The 23375-nt window shown below is 43.5% G+C and overlaps 1 protein-coding gene across 2 annotated transcripts in view; it reads left to right on the forward strand.

The window, feature by feature from the left end:
* The first annotated feature begins 5951 nt into the window (after positions 1-5951).
* Positions 5952-23375, forward strand: part of LOC113577163 (Kv channel-interacting protein 1) — a 24754-nt gene continuing 7330 nt past the window's right edge. The window contains exon 1 of one of the 2 annotated variants that reach the window (XM_027009653.2): positions 5952-6218. In XM_027009653.2, the coding sequence (XP_026865454.2) occupies positions 6161-6218 (58 nt within the window). In that variant the 5' untranslated portion in view covers positions 5952-6160. Of the gene's footprint in view, positions 6219-14965; positions 15164-23375 lie in introns of those variants that run through there. The other variant, XM_027009652.2, reaches the window with a different exon arrangement.

Raw genomic sequence — 23375 nt, forward strand, 5'->3', positions numbered from 1 at the left:
TGTGTGTGTGCATATATATATATATATATATATATATATATATATATATATATATATATATATATATATATATATATATATATATATATATATATATATATATATATATATATATAATTAGGAGGAAACAAGAAACAGGTGAATACAATATGGCGTGGAGATAACAAAACTTGAAACAGGGTGGCAACGATAGGAAACAGAACAAATATTGAATGTAGGCGACTATTTCTGTAAGGCTTGGCACCAGGCCAAGGCCCCTTCTGGCCACCAGAGGGAGGCCTGGAGTCAACCACACTACTAATCAGGCTTAACACCAAACAGCTGGGCTAGACCTTATAAAAGCCCAGTGACCCAGTCATTCAGTGCTGGGTTTTTGCTAAAGTTTTGAGCTAAGCACCTAGCCAGTAAAGCTGGGTATTGAGGTCTGTGAGCACTTGTGCTATGCCTCTTTTCTGCTCTGTGTGTGTGTCTGTGTTTTTACACATCTCCTCCCTTCTTCAGTTTTCCCCTCTCCAAGTCTGTCTCTCTCCCGAGGCTTCCCTTAGCAATTCAAGTTCTTCCCTGTTTTCTGGTTTTGTTTGGGAAGTTTGAGTTTGAGTTTTCCCCAGTGCATCGGGGTTGCCATTTCTTCCCGTGGCATCCTTTGTTCTCCCTTTTTCCACGCTCGGCTTGGTGTTTAGTTTTTTCCTTTTGTTTTACTTGATCCAAGCTCTAACTGCACAAGGGCCCACCATTGTTAGCGCGTGGTTGCTCACCCAGTAAGCTCTTGGTGTCCTCACCTAGCTGACTGGGGTTCCAGCCCACCTTACAGAAAGACCCAGCCATGGACCCAGCTCAACAGTTAGATCTGGAACAGGTAAAGGTGGCTCTGACTAATCAAGGGGTGACCGTTGGTTGACATGCAGTCCTGACAGACCTCCTGACATGAACACCAGTTGCCTCTGGCCTCCTCTAGTCAGGAGGCAGCTGGGGCTGTGGTAGCAGCAGAGCCAGCCAAATCCTGCCCACCTCATGTTCAGAGCCACTGTTTCCTGCCCCTGGTGAGGCAGGAGGTTGTAGGGGGTTCCTCCTTTAATGCTCACTGGCTTTTGAGCAGCAGCCATCTTGGTTCCCCACAGAGTGAGCAAAGGTGGCATACATCATCTCCCTTCTGACTGGGTAGGCTAGGGCATGGGGCACCCTGGTCTGGGAGCACCAAACAGATGTATGTTCCACTGCAGCAGAATTTGCTGCTGCCCTTAAGCGGACTTTCAACCATCGACCTGATCGATCTGGTCTTGCATATTGACAATCGCGTGCGGCAGAGGTGCAGAACACGGGGACCAGAGATCAGTTTAGGCTCTCGCGGAGCTCCGTACACCCTTAGTCCTGTTCATGCGCATAACAAGCAGGGGGAATCCGGATCCCAGCCAATGCAGCTAGGACACACCCGCCTTTCCCGGAGTGAACGTGACACTTGGATGCGGGAGGGGAGGTGTCTGTATTGCGGAAACTCAGGTCATCTCCACCTGGCTTGTCCTCAGCTCCAGGGAAAAGACAACATCCATCAGGGGAGGGAGGACCTCTGACAGACTCAGCCAGTCCTCCCCAAGCTCAGGGGTTGTTCTTAAGTACCACAATTGTTTGTGGAACATCTGAAACACGTCTCCAGGCATTCGTGGACTCGGAGTGGCGGGCAACTTTCTCGATGCTGGGTTAGCCAAGTTAGCCCTGCTGCTGGTCCCACTGGACGAACCCTTACCCATTGCCACCATTGATGGTCAGTTCCTTGAGCCAGGGGTTGTTATCCATCAGACTCGTCCAATCACGTTGCAAGTCAGCCCACACACTGAACAGATTGCACCGTATATTATCCATGCTCCCGCTTCCAACTGATTTTGGGGTTCCCCTGGCTTCAGCGACATAATCCCCATGTGGACTGGCGGACCCAGTCAGTGCTGTCTTGGGGTTTGTCTTGTCGGAGCTCCTGTTTGCAGCTACCCAAGCCTCGGTCTGGGTCCGGTCATGGTCCCGGCGGTCCGGACCTGTCTCAAGTCCCCTGGGAATACTGTGACCTCGGGGACGCGTTTAGCAAAAAGAAGGCCCAACTATTGCCTCGCCACCGGCCATATGACATGGCCATAAACCTCCTCCCGGGCTCCAGTACCCCTAGAGGCTGCCTGTTCTCCCTTTCAGGGCCCGACTGTCAGGCAATGGATGAGTATATCCAAGAGTCCTTTGCCCTAGGGTTCATCTAGCCATCTACTTCCCCGGCTGGCGCAGGGTTCTCCTTTGTTGGGAAGAAAGATGGTGGGCTACGCCCCTGTAGGACTGCTATCCATTGCCCTCATGACATTAGCATTCGAGACACTGCAGTAGGCCTCTGTTTTTACTAAACTGAACCTGTGCAGTGCCTACAACTTGGTGAGAATCCAGGAGGGAGACGACTGGAAGACAGCATTCATCACCCCCTCTGGGCACTATGAATACCTCATCATGCCATTTGGGTTGATGAACGCACGTGCCGTCTTCCAACGGTACATCATTGAGGTCTTCAGGGAAGCCCTTGACAGGTACATGTTCGTCTATTTACATGACATATTGATCTACAGTCAAACGGTAGATGAACATGTTACCCATGTTAGGTGGGTCCTCCAGCTCCTACTCGAGAACCACCTTTTTATCAAGCTGGAGAAGTCCACATTCAATGCACAAACCATTTCCTTTTTGGGATTTATCGTCTCGCATAACAAGTTAGGCATGGAGCCGGCCAAGGTACGGGCTGTGGAGAGCTGGCCTAGACCCACCTTGGTGCATCTGGTCCAACACTTCCTGGGCTTCATGAACTTCTACCACAGGTTCATGGAGAACTTTAGCATGGTTGCAGCCCCACTGACCGCATTGACCAGGAAAGCATCTGGTTGGTTCTGCTGGTCCCCCGAAGCCCAGCAGGCATTTGAAGAACTAAAGTGCCGTCTAATCACGGCTCCTATTCTTCGGCTCCCCAATGCAGAGCTTCCATTTATCGTATCGTATCCTCTTCCCTTCTCCCTATCTAACCACTGGTTTCCATGACATCAGGAACTACATGAGTTTCAACCTAACTCCCCTTTGAATCACATATCAGCTCACTAACCATGACTGCTTTTTACCATCTTCATAACATTGCTGGATTCGCTCCCATGTTCTGCAGTAATAATGCATAAATATTAGTTTATGTATATATCACCTTCCAGCTTGACTTTTGCAATGCCCTCTTCACTGGTCTCCCGGTTGATTTTAGGCAGGGATTTTAGTGTCTCAACAGTCCCTAAACTCTGAAACTCACTCACATGAAATATCCCACATCTATTGCAGCTTTTAAATGCCAACTCAAAATCCAATTCTTTCTTCAGTGCTATTCTTCTCTTAAAACTTTCCATTTTTCTTTCTGTCCACTCAAACACATTTCTTGTACAGTTCTCCAGAATATCTCTTAGGACAGCATTTTCTTAATCACATCCATTAGGAATGGCTCTGTAACACTGGGGTGCACCTGCAAGACATGGTGACGTGCATACTAAAAAAAAAACCACTCTCAACTCCTCCAAATTTAACATCTACCAATCAGCATCCCCCTTCTTTCGTCTCTAAAACTCTGGTACATGTTGTTTACTATTACTTCTCCTTACTCACAGCAGACTACAGGATCTTAACCAGTCTGGCTTCAAATTAGCTCCCACCACAGAAACTACCCTCGTCACAGTTACTGAGGAGCTTCAAGCTGCCAGACCAGCCAAATCTTCATCAGTCCTGATCCTACTATATTTCTGCTGCTTTTGATACAGTGAGCTACAATATTCTTCTATCCATATTCACCTGTCTTGGCATCACTCTCAACAAGGCGGCAGTTTTCATCCTACCTACGCAGGAGTTGATATCAGATGTCATGGGAAAGATCCTCATCTGCTCCTCGCAGACTCTCTGGTGTAGCACAAGGCTCTGTGCTTGGGCCTCTTCTCTTTCCTCTTTATCCACTGTCTAGGAGAGGTAATATCTTCACAAGGCTTCTTCTCCCACTGCCATGCTGATGATAATTAAATCACGCAAAACAATAAAGGTCTTATTGTTCTGGACAAGAGCATTTGCTCAATGCTGTATATGTAAATGTACAGGGGATACCTTGGTCTCTGAATGACTGCAAGCCATCCAGACCCAGGGGCAGCAAGGCGGACCCACGCCATTATAGTCACTCCACCAAGCTTCACAGCTTCATTTTGGTGTAGGGATGCATTTTGTTTTCCCCAAATATAACATCTTGTGTACTTTGTTACTACATAATCTATTCTTCGTTTACAAAACATTGTTCCACTTTTGCTCTGGGTAATTAGCAAGCACGGGCCAGTGTTTGTGTTTGTGTGCTGTTGTGTTTCGCTGTACATAAATAAGGACTTTATCAAGTACAAGAGATGCCCACAGAACCAGTCTGTGCACACCAGGAACTTTTGTCACATTTGGGGGAATTCCACGCCGTGCCCTTGCACTGTGCTGCATGGGACACGCACTCCCAGGCAGAGCAGCACCTGTGCTGAATTTCTTCCATTTATACACTATCATCCTGAGTGTACACTGATGGAGGGCTGAGGTCTTTACAAATCCATTTATAACACTTTCCAGTTTTATGAGCTTCGAAAACCTCCCGTGAGCGCCTCTGAAATCTTTGGGGCATATTACACTCAACATGCTTCACATCGTTTTGACCATGATTGTTTCAATCATTTGTTCATTAAAGCTATGGCAGTGTGAAGTGCTATGTGTTTTGTTAAGCAATGATGTGTTTATTTACTAAAGACATATTGTCTATCATATTTCAGACCTCATGGAAAAATTCACTTTTAAAACGGTCACAAACCTATCCTCCCAATTGTAATAGTACAAATAGATTAAATTTATTTATTTATTAAATGCTAATAGAATTTGCCATAAAAGAATGACATTGCCAACTGTGACCAAATAAAGGCTGTCATGAATTAACTCCTTTGTGGTACTTGTCATTTACAGTTTCACTGTAGGTTTACTGCACATTCCTTATTCATTAGGCATATGAGGGACTATGTGTCGAATACTCCGAAATAAGGAGGGAGGGAGGGAAGAGCAATTGGATAAGTGGAAAAGCAGTGCAGAGTGTTCACCTCTCCGGCTGTAGAGGCAGTGGGAATTCTTCACCTTTCCGGCTGTAGAGGCAGTGGGGATTCATCACCTCTCCAGCTGTAGAGGCAGTGGGGATTCTTCACCTTTCCGGCTGTAGAGGCAATGGGGTCTCTTTACCTGTCTGGCTGTAGAGGCAGTGAGGACTCTTCACCCCTCTGGCTGTAGAGGCAGTGGGGACTCTTCACCCCTCTGGCTGTAGAGGCAGTGGGGACTCTTCACCCCTCTGGCTGTAGAGGCAGTGGGGACTCTTCACCCCTCTGGCTGTAGAGGCAGTGGGGACTCTTCACCCCTCTGGCTGTAGAAGACTCCGCTGTCATTTCTGCTCAAGGATGATGAGCAAGTTACACATATGCACACGCACACGCACAAATAAAAAACGTTTTAAATTTGCGCATAAAGACAACTCATTATGTGCTCTTTTACAAAAATGACTGTGGCTCGTGCATACTTGCTCACAGACCACTCACTTCATATTTATATGACAGAGTACTCTTGATTCATCGAGCTTCAGAACATATTTCATCTGCCTGACCATCAGTCTTTCTGTCTGTACGTCTCTGTGTCTGATTGCTCGTCTTCTTCTCTCCAACTTGAGGGTGTGATTTCTTCTAATAAAAAGGGAGAGATTTCGAGTGACACAGAGATTTATATGCATATAAGGATGAGGACGTAAGAGAGAGAGATACTCCGAGAGGAAAGGAGGATGGTAGAGCAAGGGAAGGGGATAGAAAAAAAGAGTGGCAGGGAACGGAGAGAGAGAGGGAGCGAGAGAAAAGAGGACAGTTAAGGAATGATGTAGAGCTGTAGCAGACAGCACTCACACATTCTCCATACAGACGCACTCACACACAAAGCACACACAGTCGCAGGCTAAGAGGTGAATCTCAGGTGGCTCCTGGTAGACAGGGGAAATTCAGAGAATAGACGCACGCACACACAAAGGCAACGCACGCTCCTCCGACAGGCGTGTCAGAGACTGTAGACAGCAGGCATGGGGCTCGCCATGGGGACTTTTTCGATGCAGAGCAAACAGGTGGACTATTGCAAAGGTAAGAGCGGCTTTCCTAACGCTCCAGCCAAGCCAGCTGAGAGTAAACCCGTGTGTGTGTGTGTGTGTGGGAGTGTTTTCTTTCACATGACTTGGGCATATGGTTTATGTCTCATATGATATTTCCTATGATAGTGTGTAAGTATAGCAAATCACGTTATAAGTGTTGGTGTGCATGAGTTGGCTTATTTAGAATGCATTCACTTTTTTAGATTAAATTAATCAACAGAATTATTTAACACCAACACCGCAGGTAGGTGTACAGTTGGAGAACACAGTCTGTTGTCAGGCACACTTCATCAGTGGTTATATTCTGTCCACACCGCCACTGTTGGCTGGATTTTATGCAGATCACTTTCAACATAGCACTGAGATTGCCATGCCACTACACCAAACACAGTGTCACTGCCGTGCTGAGAGTGGTCCACCACCTAGATAATGTCAGCAGTGGTCGTGTGGTCAGAAAATGACCGATGATAAATGAGATAGAAGAATGCTGACAAACTGCACATGGTGTATATGATAAAGTGGCTGGCGATTGTAGGTATACGGTATGTGTTGATAAAGAGTAGGTGGTGAGTCTGTGTCTACATCAAAAGTTCTTACTGTTTGTATTCTTTAGGGATGTTCGTTACGTGTAAAATAGGAGAGAGTGTGTACATACATATGTGAGTACATCATATTCATTCACAGTAAATCTCGCCTCATAGCTGTTGGATGAGTTTGTGTAAATATACTATGCGCTGTGACTATAAAAGGTTATGGTATTTCACTGCTCTGTTGTTTAACACTAAATCACCTGCACTGAGTGTGTGTGTTTAAAATATATGATATTAGCCTCCTTCCATTTCTTTTCATAGTCTCCAATAACCTACTCTTGTTGCATGTTTGCATGTGGTTTTCTACCATTAAAAATCCCTCTGAACGTTCAGTTTCTTATAACAGTGCATTATATATTACATTATATATATATATTTACTTATTTATTTATTTTTTGCTTTTTTTCCCCCAAAAGCTGACATAATTTAATTCCAGTCTGTTGAAATGGACATTTAATTGCCCATTCAACATCTCCCTCCCATTGCCTGAGAAAAGAAATCCAGTGCACTCAAATTATACATAGAAGCATGACAGTCAGAGAAGAATAAAGGCCATTTTTAAAGGGTAGAAATTCTGTCTTTTCCACCCATACCCTTATAAAAGGTTTGTTTCCCATTTGTAATCGTATACAAATTCTAATAATGGCATTACCTGATGTCTTTAGTATGAAGGCAGTTAACGAGTCCGTTTCAACTTCCAATGTGCTTAAAAACATTCAGATGAAATGGTTCAGTCTTTTTAAAAAGAGCACACTCACCATATAGCCACGCTTGTCTTTGTCTTTGTGGTTATTCAGAAAAATTGTTACTGAGGAAATTCATTGGTTTCATAATGTATCTCGTCTTGAGTCAGTCAATAAGATATGTGACCGTGTGGATGTTTGTGTATGGGAGGGTAGATGACTTGTGTACACCAGACACAGTCGCTATCCACTGAGCGTCCTGGGCTGAGTGGCTGTGTGAGCTAGTTAGAGAAGTGCTGATGGGAAGAATGAACAAAGATGATTCATAAAGGTAAGGGCAGGAGAGAGGAAGGGGGAGGGGCATAAAGAGTTAAGGAAGCATTGTTTTTATGGGCTGTTGATAAAACTGTTTAAACAATTCAACTCTCTCTTTCTTTCTCCTTTCTCTCTGTGTTGCTCTCTCTCTCTCTCTCTCTCTTTCTCTCTCTCTCTCTCTCTCTCTCTCTTTCTCTTCTCCGCCTCTCTCTCTCTCTCTCTCTCTCTCTCTCTCTCTCTCTCTCTCTCTCTCTCTCTCTCTCTCTCTCTCGAGCTCCCTCTTTTGACGATCGTAAGAACTGCAAATGAGATTTGGAAAGCTGTGAAGCTAGCAGCCAGCCACCATGTTGTACATGAGGCATGTCTGATTCATTCATTACATAAGGACACATAGTTCTAAATGGTGTGGGGGCTGTCCGTCAGGGTGCCCAGCTTTAGAACAGAGAGGGAGAGGGGGAAGAAATCAGATCAATACAGAAAGAGTGAGAGTAAGAGAGAGAGGAGGGAGAGGTTGGAGAGGCGAGGAAGAGAGAAATCTAGACAAACGAAATGACACAGAAGTATTTGTTGGAAAGCAGAGTGACTCTAAAGCTTTGAGAGAGAAAGAGGGTGATGATCTGTCCTTGGGGGGGGGGGGGGGGTGTAGTGATAATAACCTGAGTTTTTTTTATTAGCCTGTATAATACAGTGAGTGAGGAGAGGAGAGGAGAGGAGAGGAGAGATTGAAAATTACATTAATCAAAACAGGCTCCAGTCACTTCACACAGATACACAAAAAATGCATAGTTTCATATACACTAAAAAATGACTACAAAACATATTATTTTATATTTCTCTCGGACTGAGTGCAGTCGAATATTGCCAAAGCAGCATCTGGAAAAAATGACATGGTTAAACATGTTCATTAGAAATATTAGTAGCAGCAATGTTGATGATGATGATGGTGATGATGGTGATAATGGTGATGGTGATGATGATGATGGTGATGATGGTGATGATGATGATGATGATGATGATGATGATGAGGCTGGGGATTATAGAGCATTAATAAGCGTCATCTGTGAAAATAATACCAAAATACAACATCATAAATGACACCAACCAATTAGGACTTTAACATGGTGTTAAAATAACAAATTTTCTAAACTTTATTAAATGAAGAAAATTGGTGTGTGTCAGGGGGCTGTCACACATGCATGAGTAAGAAGGGCAGGAAGGAAAGGCTGTCACCCACTGCATCTCATGCCATTTTAGTAAATATTTACGTATCTCATGCCATGCCGATGCATATTTAGGTGACGTTAGCTTTGGCCCTTCTTCAAGAAAGACTTGTTTAAGATTTCTTAATTTTAATGTGAATTTTTTTGTAAGTGTTTACATTTTTACAGTGTAAAGAAGAAAGTGCATTTATGTTGCAAGATCATATTTCGCATATTCTCTTTTCTCTTTTGGTAACCAGCCCCTTTTATGTCTGCCCTTTGCTGTGGCTATGCTGAGCTTGAGGATGGGTAGGATCTAACTCTGCTTTGAAACTGTGATAGTAGGGACATAGTCTGCCAAATCATGTTCTCATCTTTGGGCTTGATAGCAGTTTAAATGACTTTGAACTGTAGTTTCATGGTCCCAGTGTTAATTGATTGTATAATTCAATGGCACTAACTGATGATGTCATAATTATTCTTTAGTTGTCACCCTAGAAGAGAAAAACTAAATAGAAAGATATAATTAAACTGTAAACCAAGTTAGGAGCAGATGATTTACAGGAAATTAAAGGTGGGATGAGGTAGCAGACTGAGCCAGTCTTGGGGGGTCAACATCTGTCTAGATATATGATGATCTCTAAAGATTATTGCAAAGCGCCTATGTCAAATTTGAATAAAATAAATGCATGGGAGTTTCAAGGAACGGAGGACAAGTTAAATTGGGTACGCTCAAGAATCTAAGATCTGATTGGTCCAAAACTGTGTAATCTGTAATCCCAATCTAAACCTGCCCTGCAGAAAGCCAGGCATGCAGAACTCGGATAAAATATTGTGCAATCCTGTGGCAAGACTTCACAGGGAGCCAGTTAATGCATGAGCTGAAGAACAGGAGTAAGGCATGGCGCATGCCTGGGATAAGTAGAAGAGAACCTAGACATGGCCAAGAGTGAAGTGTAGTCTCCCAGATGGAAGACTTCATGACAGTGTATCAGAAATAGTATTGCCAAAGATGAATAAACATGAAAGCATGACATGACAAGCATGAGGTTATAATATTTAGTTAATTGTATTACTGATGTCATATTATTCATTTCTGTTAATTTTTGTTTCAAATTGTCTTATTGCAATTTAAATTAGCTGCTTTGTATTTCTCTTTGTGATACATTTTCCAGGTCATGCTCTCTTTGAAGTGTGCAATAACATGACACTATAATTTCTTTCTTCAATAGCACACTATTCACCATGAGGAGTCTATCTACCGTAGTTCAGAATGGATCAGTTATATCGAATTATTATTGTTCACTCTTTGTCTCTATGTTGTCTCTATTTTGTCTCTGGTCACTTCTTGGTTGAACACTTCTTGTCACTGTAATTCAGCAAGAGGCAGTTTTATCTGGGAAAAGCCAGGCTGTATCTTTTCGTTCCGAACAGGAGCTCACCTGACACGCCTAGCCAACCGAACAGACCAACTCCTGCCAGTGGAATCAGGTGCGTTCTTGTTTTGACAGAAGTCACATTGACCCTTTGCAGACAGGTCTGCATGCCCGTTGTTGCAGGACATTGGCATTAGCCTCTGTGACCTGTCCCTATAATCACCCACTGCTGGTGTTTAACAATTTTATACTGAAGGTGTGAATGGCAAATTCATATGGATAAGGGTTAGTTTTCCAGGGGAAAGGCTTTTGAATATTGGACTAAAAATCTATTGTTCAGTGTGTTGGGAGAGGATCGTTCATTCATTTGCATCAGCACAGTGAAGCAATTTGTCAGTATGCTGCTGTAGAGAGTACTGGACTTTAGTACTGGACTAAGGAGGATAACCAACACCAGTTTGAAGTTCCAGTAAAGCGCTATCAGTCTAGCAGCCACATGCATAGTCAATTCTCCAAAATAGCAGCCTGAGAGGTCATTTTGCAAGTCTCCACATGGCAAGATTCTTGCCCCCTACTGCAGGCTCAGATTTGGCTTCAGGATTAGGACAGTGAACATGTGTGTGTGTGTGTGTGTGTGTGTGTGTGTGTGTGTGTGTGTGTGTGTGTGTGTGTGTGTTTGTGTGTGCATGCATTTGAATTTGACATACCTGCACAGAGAGGGAGAGAGAGAGATTTATTGTCTTGTCAGTTTTCTTTTTGAATGAACTTTTTCAGTAATTAATATTTTACTTTCATCAGCCTCAGATGTGCCGCTAACAAGAGATTTAATTCTGCTTGGCCTCTATCCATCTCTGTAATTCCTTTTTCCTATTTCATTAATGTAATAGTAATAAAGCAGTCAGTTTCCCAAAGCCATAATGGACCATCTGAAAGTCATAGTAATGTTTCAGCCTTCAGCTCTATTCTGGCAGCACCTTGGCTGAAGGGTACTGATGAAGCTGAAGGGTATTAATGAAGCTGAACCGAAGGGTGCTAATGAAGCTGAACCGCACTGATGAAGCTGAACTGTACTGATGAAACTGAAGGGTATTTATTGATGACTTTGTTTAGTGCAGCTTTGAAAAAAAAAGTGTAGTTCCTGTGGTTGTTGATTTGACATTGGTGAGACTACTCACTTTATGTAGACAGCTGAGACAAACTCTTGTGGCGTGTGTGTGTGTGTGTGTGTGTGTGTGTGTGTGTGTGTGTGTGTGTGTGTGTGTGTGTGAAATTATGCATGTATTTTCTGGAGACTCTGAGGTAAATAGGCAATATACTCTAAATAATAGCATGGTAGCATGGGGAAGTATTGGATGCGGATATCAATGAAAAGCAGACTCTGCGCATATTATTACAGCGGTGATAAATAGCCGCCTTCCAGTGACTGAGCTGGTCTGCGGCACCTCCGGGATGTGGGTATAGCTGTGGGGTTATTTTGTGCAGTGGGAGTGACACACCAGCTCCCTCCTCTGCTCTCCCCATGGGGTGTTGACAGCTGCAATTTGCCATTCTAACGCATCAGGGAGTCACGTCACCTAGCTGATCTGTATCGGGTAGTGCTGGCTGGCTGACATGAGTGTGGGAGTGGATGCCGATCCAGGAACCGGTGACCTTGGCCTTGTCCACTGGGAGCAGGTCCAGCACGAGACAGTACCTGTGCATGGCAGGAGCAACATCACTGCGTATGCCGCAGTGCGCGGTGAGCTGTGCTCCCAGCCAGCTGTCCTCGTCCTCTGGGGGTGACCTTTACTGAATGCTCCTGACAGCCACCACTGTTGGGCCAACAGGTAGGCTGGTGCCTCGCTTTCTATATCCTTGTTGTCACTGCCAGCAAAACTGCCACTCACGCTCAGGCCCCTGCCTCACCCTGCCTCACCCTGCCTCACCCTGCCTCACCCTGCCTCTGCTTGCTGGAGGCTGCTCGGATGACATCGACGGGCACAGCCGTTAGATGGTGTAGGGTGGTGTAAACAGCTGGGCATGGGGACATCACTGCCAGGAGCGCCACCTCCCAGTGGATGGCATCCAGGGCTCCTTGCATGCAGCTCCGTGTCTTCAGGAGGGCCACCTCTTTCTTCTTCAGCAGCCAGAGATCAGCAGCTTCCGTGATGCCACCATCAGATCCCCTGGGATGTCACGCTGATCTGTGATGTCACAGCACCAGCTCACACATGGCACTCGTTTCCTCTGGCGTTGTGTGTCCTGTAGCTGCCTCAGGGATTCCTTAAGGCAGAAAATCCTCTGGTGTCCTGAAGTCACTGTAGTATGTGGTGTGGAAAAGGCTTGGAGTCCTTTTAGGAAAGAACAATGGCACCTGGAAGACATGACATGACTTGGCATATCAACAAGCCAATCAACTGGCTTCAATACTGCAATGGAAATGCAATAATTTACTGTGTGTACATTACATCAGAATACTTCAATTATAATATATATATATATATATATATATATATATATAGAGAGAGAGAGAGAGAGAGAGAGAGAGAGAGAGAGAGAACATAATGAATGAGAATCTAATAATAACAGATTACCAGCCTCATTCATCACAGGCAATGTGAGAGAGGGACAGATAAAAAGATAATAAAGATGAGAAAAGTCTAGAAGGCCAGAAGGATCTACAAGAGCGCAATACATCCTGCACACACACACACACACACACACACACACACACACACACACACACACACACACACACACACACACTCACACACACACACTCACACACACTCACACACACACTCACACACACACACACACACACACACTCACACACACACACACACACACACACACACTCACACACACACACACACACACACTCACACTCACACACACACACACTCACACACACTCACACACACACTCACACACACACACACACACACACTCACACACACACACACACACACACACACTCACACACACACACACACACACACACACACACACACACACACACACTCATCCCTTCATCTTGCTTCTGAAGAGAAGATGTAGTCTGATTCATTGCCCTCGTCGTTTCTCCTCCTCTCTCCTTTTGTCTATTACTGTCATTCATTCTGCATCCACACCACCTTGTAACAGAACTATAGCTTTTCCATCCCACTCAGGGACATCACATCCCACTCCCATCCCATTCCCTCTCTTTTGTTGTTGTTGTTGTTGTTGTTGTTGTTGTTGTTGTTTACATTGCCTCTTGATCCAGTACTAGGACTATGATACATATACATCACATACACAGGTGCTGGACTCAGATGACTATCTGGATTTTAAAAGAAAGATTAATGGGTGAGGTTCCCCCTTCCTTCATATCCAACATTCAGATACTGGCATAACAAAGCGTTATTTTCACACACTACTCTCCCAAATGCTTTGTTGTGTAGTGGAACCATTTTATTCCAGGATTCCATAGGTCAGTGCTCATAGACACATTTTATTACATTTTTCATGTTTTATGGAGAATTCTAATCGGACTGCTCTGAATCATTAATGAGGAGCTATTGCAATAAAGTCAATGAGCAGATTAAAGGCAGCCTGAAGCATCCCGAAAGGCAGAGAGCCCAGTGGAAGAGCTCAACCGCTCCCTCGGTGTCTGCGGGAATACGTCCCCTTCAGCTGAGTCGGAGAGCCAGAGGCGTGTGAAGGAACGGTGCGATTGAATAAGGGTCACAACAGAGCGGCAGAAGCCATGGATCATGGTTCAGAAGTCAGGGAGGACGAAGAGCTGCTTCGTTTGTTGTAGAACCGATCACACAGTGGTGTTTATGTAAGATCTTGGCTCATCTAGATTATGATGTGCCAATCTAGATTTAGATGTGCCAGGATGAGGATGTGTTTTGAAAATTATACTTTTTTTATACTGTTTGATTTATGAGCCATTTGATAATAAGCTGTTTATTGTATCTTTTGATCAGCAACAGCAGAAGGAGTGTCAACTTGAAAGTTGAAACTTGCATCCAATTTGCCAAATATAAAATGATTAACTGAGTTTAATGAAACTGGCTTGCCCAACAATACATCTGAAGTAAGTATCTTCACTGAAGTAATTTATCATTTTTAGATGTAATAACTAGTTACTAGTTAAACTAGTCATGTTTATCATTAAGTGTATTATTAAATTAGACTTTTCTTTTGATTTAATAAATGAAAATATCTGAAATAGTTTATTTAATACTTCTGTGCAAAACAACAAACCAAAATCATATTCCATTTTGCCAGTCACCATGTTATTGTACCCTGGATGGAAAGCAAAACAATGCTATATATTTTTTGCATTCTTTCCACACCCTCCACATTTTCCCAAACACTCTGTTCTGCTCCTGTTCTTCAGTCGTGTTCTATATAAGTGTTATATTTGTATGTTTGTATAAGTTGTGTGTGTGTGTGTGTGTGTGTGTGTGAAGTGGCTCTCTGAAACTGATTCACTCTGCATGACGCCAACACTCAGCATGAAGGAGAAGGGGGGATGAGGAGGGGGGGCGGAAGGGTCTAGCATCTTAGACTGAGGAAGAAGAGGAGAGCCTAGTGACGAAGAGTCATCTGGCACAGAGAAAGCATGAGGGAAAAACGGAGGGAGAGAGTGAGAGCGAGAGCGAGCGAGAGCGAGAGCGAGTGAGTGAAGTACATGTGACGGCGTTCCATCCACTCAGACACGCTTGTTTCCACGGTGACAACATGGGTGCAGTGGTTGGCACATTGACCATGCAGACCAAACAGAGGAGACCATCAAGAGGTAGGACACACGCATATATGCGCACAAATATACACAGATAAACATCTGCTCTAGTGCAGATATCAGCAGATATCATGAACAGACAAGAACATGTACAGACATACAGAACACAGAAAGGGGCTGGCGTGCACATGTGTTCTTTCGCTGTTATGAGACTTTGCATTTTGGCCAGGCTCATGCAACAAGTAGACCTCTTGAAGCTCTTGTTTGTATATGCCGAACTCATTTGATGTCTGCCATCTGTTGAATAGCCCTCGCTTTTATGTAGGTGCTCACACATTTGTTATAGTCAGTGAAGGAACATGTGTCTCGCTGAGAGTGCGTGTGTGTGATGTCTGAAGTACATATGCTTTGGGTATTTATCACGCTACTCACACACTCACTCGCTTCCTGCCTGTTACCTTGGAAGCGCTGTTGTCATGGCAATGTGCATATCGCAGTGTTGGAGTGTTTGTGCATGTGTGCGCACTCATGTGCGTGCATGTGGTATTGACTGTGTGACTGTTGTGAGATATCTTGACTGTTGTCTCTGATATTAAAAAGGTACATGAAAAATCAGATAGATAAAAATGGGGAGAGAGGGGTAACAGATACCAGATACAAGACAGAAAAGTCACCTGTTGCTCTGTTATGACCCCACTTGTGAAGGGAGAAAAGAATGGAACAGACAAGGAAAAGCATTGAGCCTGTTGTATTAAACGTGTATGGAAGAAACTATGAATGAGGTTAAAGAAAGGGGGAAAAAACCCCAGCAAAACATATGCCCCACCCTCTGACCTATTGAACTACACAGAGCAGATTTCTATGCGGTACAAAACATGTGGACGCACCTCTCTTACCTGTCTAAAGCTCAAGAAGGAAAGCACAGTTGTGTCATCATGCTGCAGTAGGCTCTCCCTGTCCAGCCATCTTGGTTTTCTCTTAAAGCTTTTAGCTCCACCCATAATCACACCAGCATGGGTCCTGATTGGTTAATGGCTCTCCTTGGCAAAGCAATGCAGACATACCTGGGGAGGCGCAGAAAGAGAAAAACAAAAACAAGCAACAAGCCTACATGTAACCATCTCTATATTCAGTTTCTCCATCTTGTCTCTCTCTCTATCTCTCTCTCTTTCTCTCTCTCTCTGCTTTTCACCTTCATGTAAAAGATGGGATGTAGGTTGGTGATTGAGAATTAAGAAAAGCCGACTGCCCTGTAGGGTTGAGGAGGGCTGGAAGGAGACCAGCCTGGCCGTGGTGTGGTTCTGGTCGAGGGTGTCACGCTCCACTCAGTACTGGAGATTTAAAATGGAGCATGTGAGTCCTGGGCTTGGGTACACTTCAAGAAACCTCCCTGATCCGATTTGTCTTTGATGCCTTACTAATCTGTAAAGTGTCCGTGCTCATGCTGGAGGTGGTGTTGGTTCCCAGGGACTATAATCTTACATGAATGGGCCACATTTCCACTGGTCTGAGAAGGGAATGGTTATATATTTGAACATGGTAATTCTCTAACTTGGAAAAAGAAGCCGACAGGCTTCAACATTCTTTGACACATTTAGCTCGTGCTTTCAGAGTATATCTAACTACAGAGAAGTAACTATTTCTGCATTTCTATGTGGTACCGAGGGATATTATAGATTATTATTTTTATGTTATGAATGTGTACAGTTATTACACTGAAATATTTCGGTATGTTTATTGGCAATCGAAATATTGGCAGATTAATTGAAATACTCTATGAGTGACAGGAAGGCTCCACCCTTTGGCTGCTTGTATCACAGGTTACTTAGCTTTGGACCAGCCAATAGATGGGCCCAGAATAGCACAAGCACTATGTCAGTGGAAAAGTTCCGGTTCATAGGTGAGACCAGTGTTTTCGTAGAGAAGGCATGTTGTTATATGTACCATGACCATTTTAGCTTTTCACTCTAAAGTCAGAGATCAAAGAGGGGTCCATTTCATCAAGCCCTTCTGTATATCTGGTTATTATGTAGTTTGTAATAAAGCACATCTAGCTTTGCCCAGTCTGATCAGGCCTGTGTTAGACTTTTGTCCACAGTGAAAAATGACTGGGGGCTGATTTTAGCAGCACACATTAGCTTTGCTCACTGGCGAAAACCAAGCACCTAGTCAACAAATGTCACTGTCTGTGCCTGGTCACTGAGACCCAAACAAGGCAAGAGTGGCCTGAATATTCCCACGGCCACTCCTCCTCGTGCATCGATCCGGCCAGGTCTCCATGGCAACAGCCGATTATTTCTGATCAAATCACAAGGTGTTGTGGCAGTAACCGCAGGTTGCCACTTGGAAGACGATGGAAGCAGTGATGTGTTGGGGCAACGGGGGAGATGCTGGACTCAGAGGGTGTGGTATCTGATGTGTCTGATGTGTTGGGGCGACAGAGGGATGCTGGACTCAGAGGGTGTGGTGTCTGATGTGTCTGATGTGTTGGGGCGCCGGGGGGATGCTGGATTCAGAGGGTGTGGTGTCTGATGTGTCTGATTTGTTGGGGCGACAGAGGGATGCTGGACTCAGAGGGTGTGGTGTCTGATGTGTCTGATGTGTTGGGGCGCCAGAGGGATGCTAAACTCAGAGGGTGTGGTATCTGATGTGTCTGATGTGTTGGGGCGACAGAGGGATGCTAAACTCAGAGGGTGTGGTATCTGATGTGTCTGATGTGTTGGGGCGACGGGGGATGCTGGACTCAGAGGGTGTGGTGTCTGATGTGTCTGATGTGTTGGGGCGACGGGGGATGCTGGACTCAGAGGGTGTGGTGTCTGATGTGTCTGATGTGTTGGGGCGCCGGGGGGATGCTGGACTCAGAGGGTGTGGTGTCTGATGTGTCTGATGTGTTGGGGCGACAGAGGGATGCTGGACTCAGAGGGTGTGGTGTCTGATGTTTCTGATGGTGTCTCATGGAAGGCTGCAGTGTGTGAGGGCCACTTGGTCAGGCCCACACTAATGAACAGGCTTGGACCGCTGTGCCTGTTAACACTCTGCAGAGGGTATAGGGGATCGGAGGCACTACACCCCTCTGCACCACCACACTGCTTAGCTGGGTGGAGGTATTTTGGATTCTTCCTGCATTTGGTGTGTGTGTTTCCAGGCCATCGTGCACATTTCCAAGGTTGTAGCAGGTGGGTTGGGCTTGTGTTTTTTGTGGCGGTCAGTTGCTCCAGGCTTTGTTTGTTCCGTAAGTTTTTTCTTATCTTTTAATGTTTGCAAAACACGAGTGTGTATGGAAGTCTGAGTGTGGGTGTTTGTGTGTGTGTGTGTGTGTGTGTGTGTGTGTGTGTGTATGTTTGTATATGTATGTGTATGCGTGTGTGCATGACTTTTTTCTCTAGTGTATATTTCACATCTTCAATCACAGCCCACTCTATGCCGCCAGCTACAGCTTAATCTTTCTCTCTATTTCACTCCCTCTCCCTCACACAAACTCTTTTGCTCCATCATGCAAACTCTTTCTCCTTTTTATACACACAAACACATGCTCTCTTTCTCACACTATGTATTGCCTCATTCTCTCCCTATATATGCTATTATGCAGTTATTCTCTTCTCATCTTGTCTCATCGCTTCTCTTCTCTTCTCTTCTCTTCTCTTCTCTTCTCTTCTCTTCTCTTCTCTTCTCTTCTCTTCTCTTCTCTTCTCATCTTGTCTCTTCTCTTCTCTTCTCTTCTCTTCTTCTCTCATCTCTTCTCTTCTCTTCTCTTCTCTTCTCTTCTCTTCTCTTCTCTTCTCTTCTCTTCTCTTCTCTTCTCATTCAGAGCCTCCTTGCTTTGCTCTCTTTGCGTTTTATCCTCTCTCTTGCTCTCCTGCTCTTGATAGATAAGGACTTGAATTCATTCTTATGAAAGTGCTTATTAAGTCCTTTTTGTAGGACAGACTAAATGGGCTATTGTGTGTGTGTGTGTGGGTGGGTAGTTAGGGCTGTTGGACAGCTTTTTGTTGATGGTGTGTGTGTGTGTGTGTAGGTGGGTAGTTAGGGCTGTTGGACAGCTTTTTGTTGATAGTGTGTGTGTGTGTGGGTGGGTAGTTAGGGCTGTTGGACAGCTTTTTGTTGATGGTGTGTGTGTGTGTGTAGGTGGGTAGTTAGGGCTGTTGGACAGCTTTTTGTTGATAGTGTGTGTGTGTGTGGGTGGGTAGTTAGGGCTGTTGGACAGCTTTTTGTTGATGGTGTGTGTGTAAGTGTGGGTGGGTAGTTAGGGCTGTTGGACAGCTTTTTGCTGATGGTGTGTGTGTGTGTGTGTGTGTGTGGGGGGGGGTAGTTAGGGTTGTTGGACAGCTTTTTGTTGATGGTGTGTGTGTAAGTGAGCTTGTAGAGAGATAGTCTGGCACTGTGGAATTCACTTCCTTCCACACAGCTACAGGGGTGAGTGGATGTGCATGTTAGTGGAGGTGAGTGGATGTGCATGTTAGTGGAGGTGAGTGTATGTGCATGTCAGTGGGGGTGAGTGGATGTGCATGTGAGTGGAGGTGAGTGGATGTGCATGTTAGTGGAGGTGAGTGGATGTGCATGTCAGTGGGGGTGAGTGGATGTGCATGTGAGTGGGGGTGAGTGGATGTGCATGTTAGTGGAGGTGAGTGGATGTGCATGTCAGTGGAGGTGAGTGGATGTGCATGTCAGTGGAGGTGAGTGGATGTGCATGTCAGTGGAGGTGAGTGGATGTGCATGTCAGTGGAGGTGAGTGGATGTGCATGTCAGTGGAGGTGAGTGGATGTGCATGTTAGTGGAGGTGAGTGGATGTGCATGTTAGTGGGGGTGAGTGGATGTGCATGTCAGTGGAGGTGAGTGGATGTGCATGTTAGTGGAGGTTCCCTATCTGGGCATAAATGGAGATTTCTTTGGTAATAGGGCACTATGACATGCAGCTCTATCATTTCTAACTGGATCTGCACAGGATTCAGTCTGTATAACTATAATAAATGTTTTACTGTTCCATCAGTATGCTCAGCTCTGTCTTTATACTTCTTTAGACATAAAATAAGGAAAAAAAGCAAATTGAAATCCCAGATCTTCAAGACTGTTATCAGAACTGAAAACATTGAGAGCATTTTGAAAACACATTCCTCTATGTGTATCTGCTTTTCTCATCTGCTTCTCTCACGCTTAGCTGAATGGTTGCCAGAAGGAGCTGATTCCCAGTTCCCAGTACAACACCATGTAACTGATTTCACACTGCAAGCATGATGTGATCCAAGTGGTAATTAGGTGCAGACGCGCAAATGTGAGCAGGTGTATACGTGCGTGTGTGTGTGTGTGTGTGTGTGTGTGATTTCACAGTGGCTACAGTATTCATTGGTAGTGTTAATCTGAAATATGCCAGTAAAAATTCAGATATCTATAATAATAATAATAATAATAATAATAATAACCATCATCTTAAAAATTAAAACTTTGTGTTAATTTTTTGTTTATTCATGAGACAAACTGGGAGAGACAGAGAGAGAGAGAGAGAGAGAGAGAGAGAGAGAGAGAGAGAGAGAGAGAGAGAGAGAGAGAGAGAGAGAGAAAGAGAATGAGAGAATGAGAACACAATGTTGAGGCTCCAGTTTGAATGGGCTCTCTACTGTAATGAATAGATTATAGGTAGTTTGGATTATGAAAAATAAGGACAATAGAAACATTACTGAGATCACTGTAAGTACTGCTAGAGAAACAGTGAAGTGAGAAGAGATGGAGGATTAACATATTATACCCCTCTGGGAATATATTCATTATATGATGTATGATATGAAGGATTCACTTCTAGTAGAGGTATGATGTAACAGAAACTTTACTCAGATGACCAATTGCGGTTGATCTATTTATAGATGATAGTTTGAACACTCCTAATTGGGTGTTCAAAGAAACCATTGTGTGATAAATAGATTAAACTAAAACAATTACTCTAGCCTTTTCTAATTAATAGCCAAACCCCAATGGTGGTAAATGATTACTAGCTGTTTACATTCATAAAACGTATACCATACTTTCAGTGCTGGTAATAACTTTAGTTTATCAAAGTATTTTGAAGAGGAGTGTTTTTAATACTAAGCTTGTAAGGTTGGTTGTCAACTACCCCATATAAAAAGGATCTGCTAAATACACTGAAGCAGAGATGTAAGTGTTATGGGAAATACAGTTAAAGGGAAAAACTGGAAAAAGCACAACCAGGTTATAACTGTATGTCTAGAATTCAGCTGTGGCCTTGGCTAGAGTTGCTACCAACATGGACTCAGGAATTGCTCTAGCCTAACCCATTTAATTTTGTTCATTCAGCAACAAGGGCCTTCAATTAGCAAGCTTTTCTGCATATTATGGACACTCACCCCCCCGCCACACACACACAAACATTCATTCAGAGTTGACTGAGATGCCAGTGTTTACTGCACTCTTGGACTATCAACTCTAGAGATAGCTCTAATACAATCACAGATTGCTTAGGGTGCATTTATGGAAATGTTTGGAGTGCAATTATAGTTATTTGTCTCCATCTAGTGGTCAATATTGCTGTAACATTTACTACTGCTTCATTGCTTCTGCTAACCTAGCAGGTTTAAACTGTTATCTTCTTTTGGCAAAAAAAAAATAAAAAAAAAATTAAAAAAAAGTGAACTACGTGAAAAGACTTGTACAATAGGACAAAAACTATAACACTTTATCTTTCAATAATGTCTGCTTCTGTGTTTGTGTATGTGCACATGGGTCTGCATTTTTTCCATGATATGTATGTGAATAATTGTAATGTACTTTACCAAGGTGTCACTGTAATAATAGTTACAATAATAGCAAAATATATATTGCTGAAAACAAGAGAAAGAACAATAACTTTTTTTCTCACATATATAAAAATATTTGCATGGGTTTTTTTGCATGTGGAATACAGTTGTGCACATACACACACACACACACACACACACACACACACACACACACACACACACACAAGATGACATACTAAATAATTTAGAACCCCCATAGATTCCCCAAGTTGAAAAAGTTCACAATTGTCCCTTCGGCTGTTTTTAACTCTCTCATTAGCACACACACAAGAGGTGAGTAGTTTTCTAAGTCCTAACTGAATTGAGAACTTACCTGGGGCTGCAGTTTTACCTGGGAATGTGAAAGTGTGAAACATACAAATACACCCACCCATATACATCCACACACACACACACACACACACACACACACACTGATTACTGCATCGTAAAAAGAAAAAAAAAGCTTAAAGAGCATGTGTCAGGTCTCTTGTGGTGAACAAGGTCAGAGAAAAAAGAAAGATGACCCCCAGGGAGTAAAGATGGAAAAGAGAGAGAGAGAGAGAGAGAGAGAGATGGATGGGTGGGTGGTATCAGTGGCTGTTGTAGAGTTTAAAGACGAGAGAAGCACTCAGGACTGATGGAAAAGGAAGTAGAGGGACAGGCAGAAGGTCGGACTGTGAGATGGATGATGGAGATGTGGACAGCTTACACACGCTAGTCATCGTACTGATGCTCTGTGGGGTTCTCAAACTCCTATACATTATTGGACTGATAAATTCTGAGGGTGAGTTAATGAACACACACACACCCTCACACACACAATCTCTTAAATCTTTTACTTTGTCATGCATAAACACCCATTTTTTGAAACTAAAGCATGCTGCAATAGACATACTCAGATATGTGTTATATAATAGTATACAACATATAAAATAAAGTATATGAAAAAACTTATACTTTGGTTATATATGGTTTAGTTCCTTATTAAGACAAATAAATCTTTGTGTGTTTCTTTGTATATTATTCAACATGACATTTTATATGTTTGCATATCTTGATATGTTTTACTGTGTTTTCAATATGTTTGTATTATTCATGTATGTTTGTTTAATGTACATTTTGCGGACAAGAATGTTTTGATTATAAATAATAAAATAACAGAATGAAATGCTTTTTATGGCATTTTTAAAAAATTTAAAACTAAAAAGGAAAGAAAATGTTTGGCTACAGAGACTTGGAAAATAGATTACACCTACTATATATGCATTTACATATACAGCACATGTGGTACATATATGACCCAAAGTCTCCAAGGTGTGCGTGGGTGGGGGGTGAGTGTGTATGAAATGACGGCTTACATGCTAAATGATGGCTGCATGTTATGTAGTTTATCAAGTTCCTGAAGAAGCCAATGTACTGTATATTTTGACCCAAAGTGTAAATGCATTATAAATATGTAAAAGTACTCATGTGTCTGTATT

The sequence above is a fragment of the Electrophorus electricus genome, chromosome 2 (genome assembly GCF_013358815.1).
Source record: "Electrophorus electricus isolate fEleEle1 chromosome 2, fEleEle1.pri, whole genome shotgun sequence".
In the NCBI taxonomy this organism is placed as follows: domain Eukaryota; kingdom Metazoa; phylum Chordata; class Actinopteri; order Gymnotiformes; family Gymnotidae; genus Electrophorus; species Electrophorus electricus.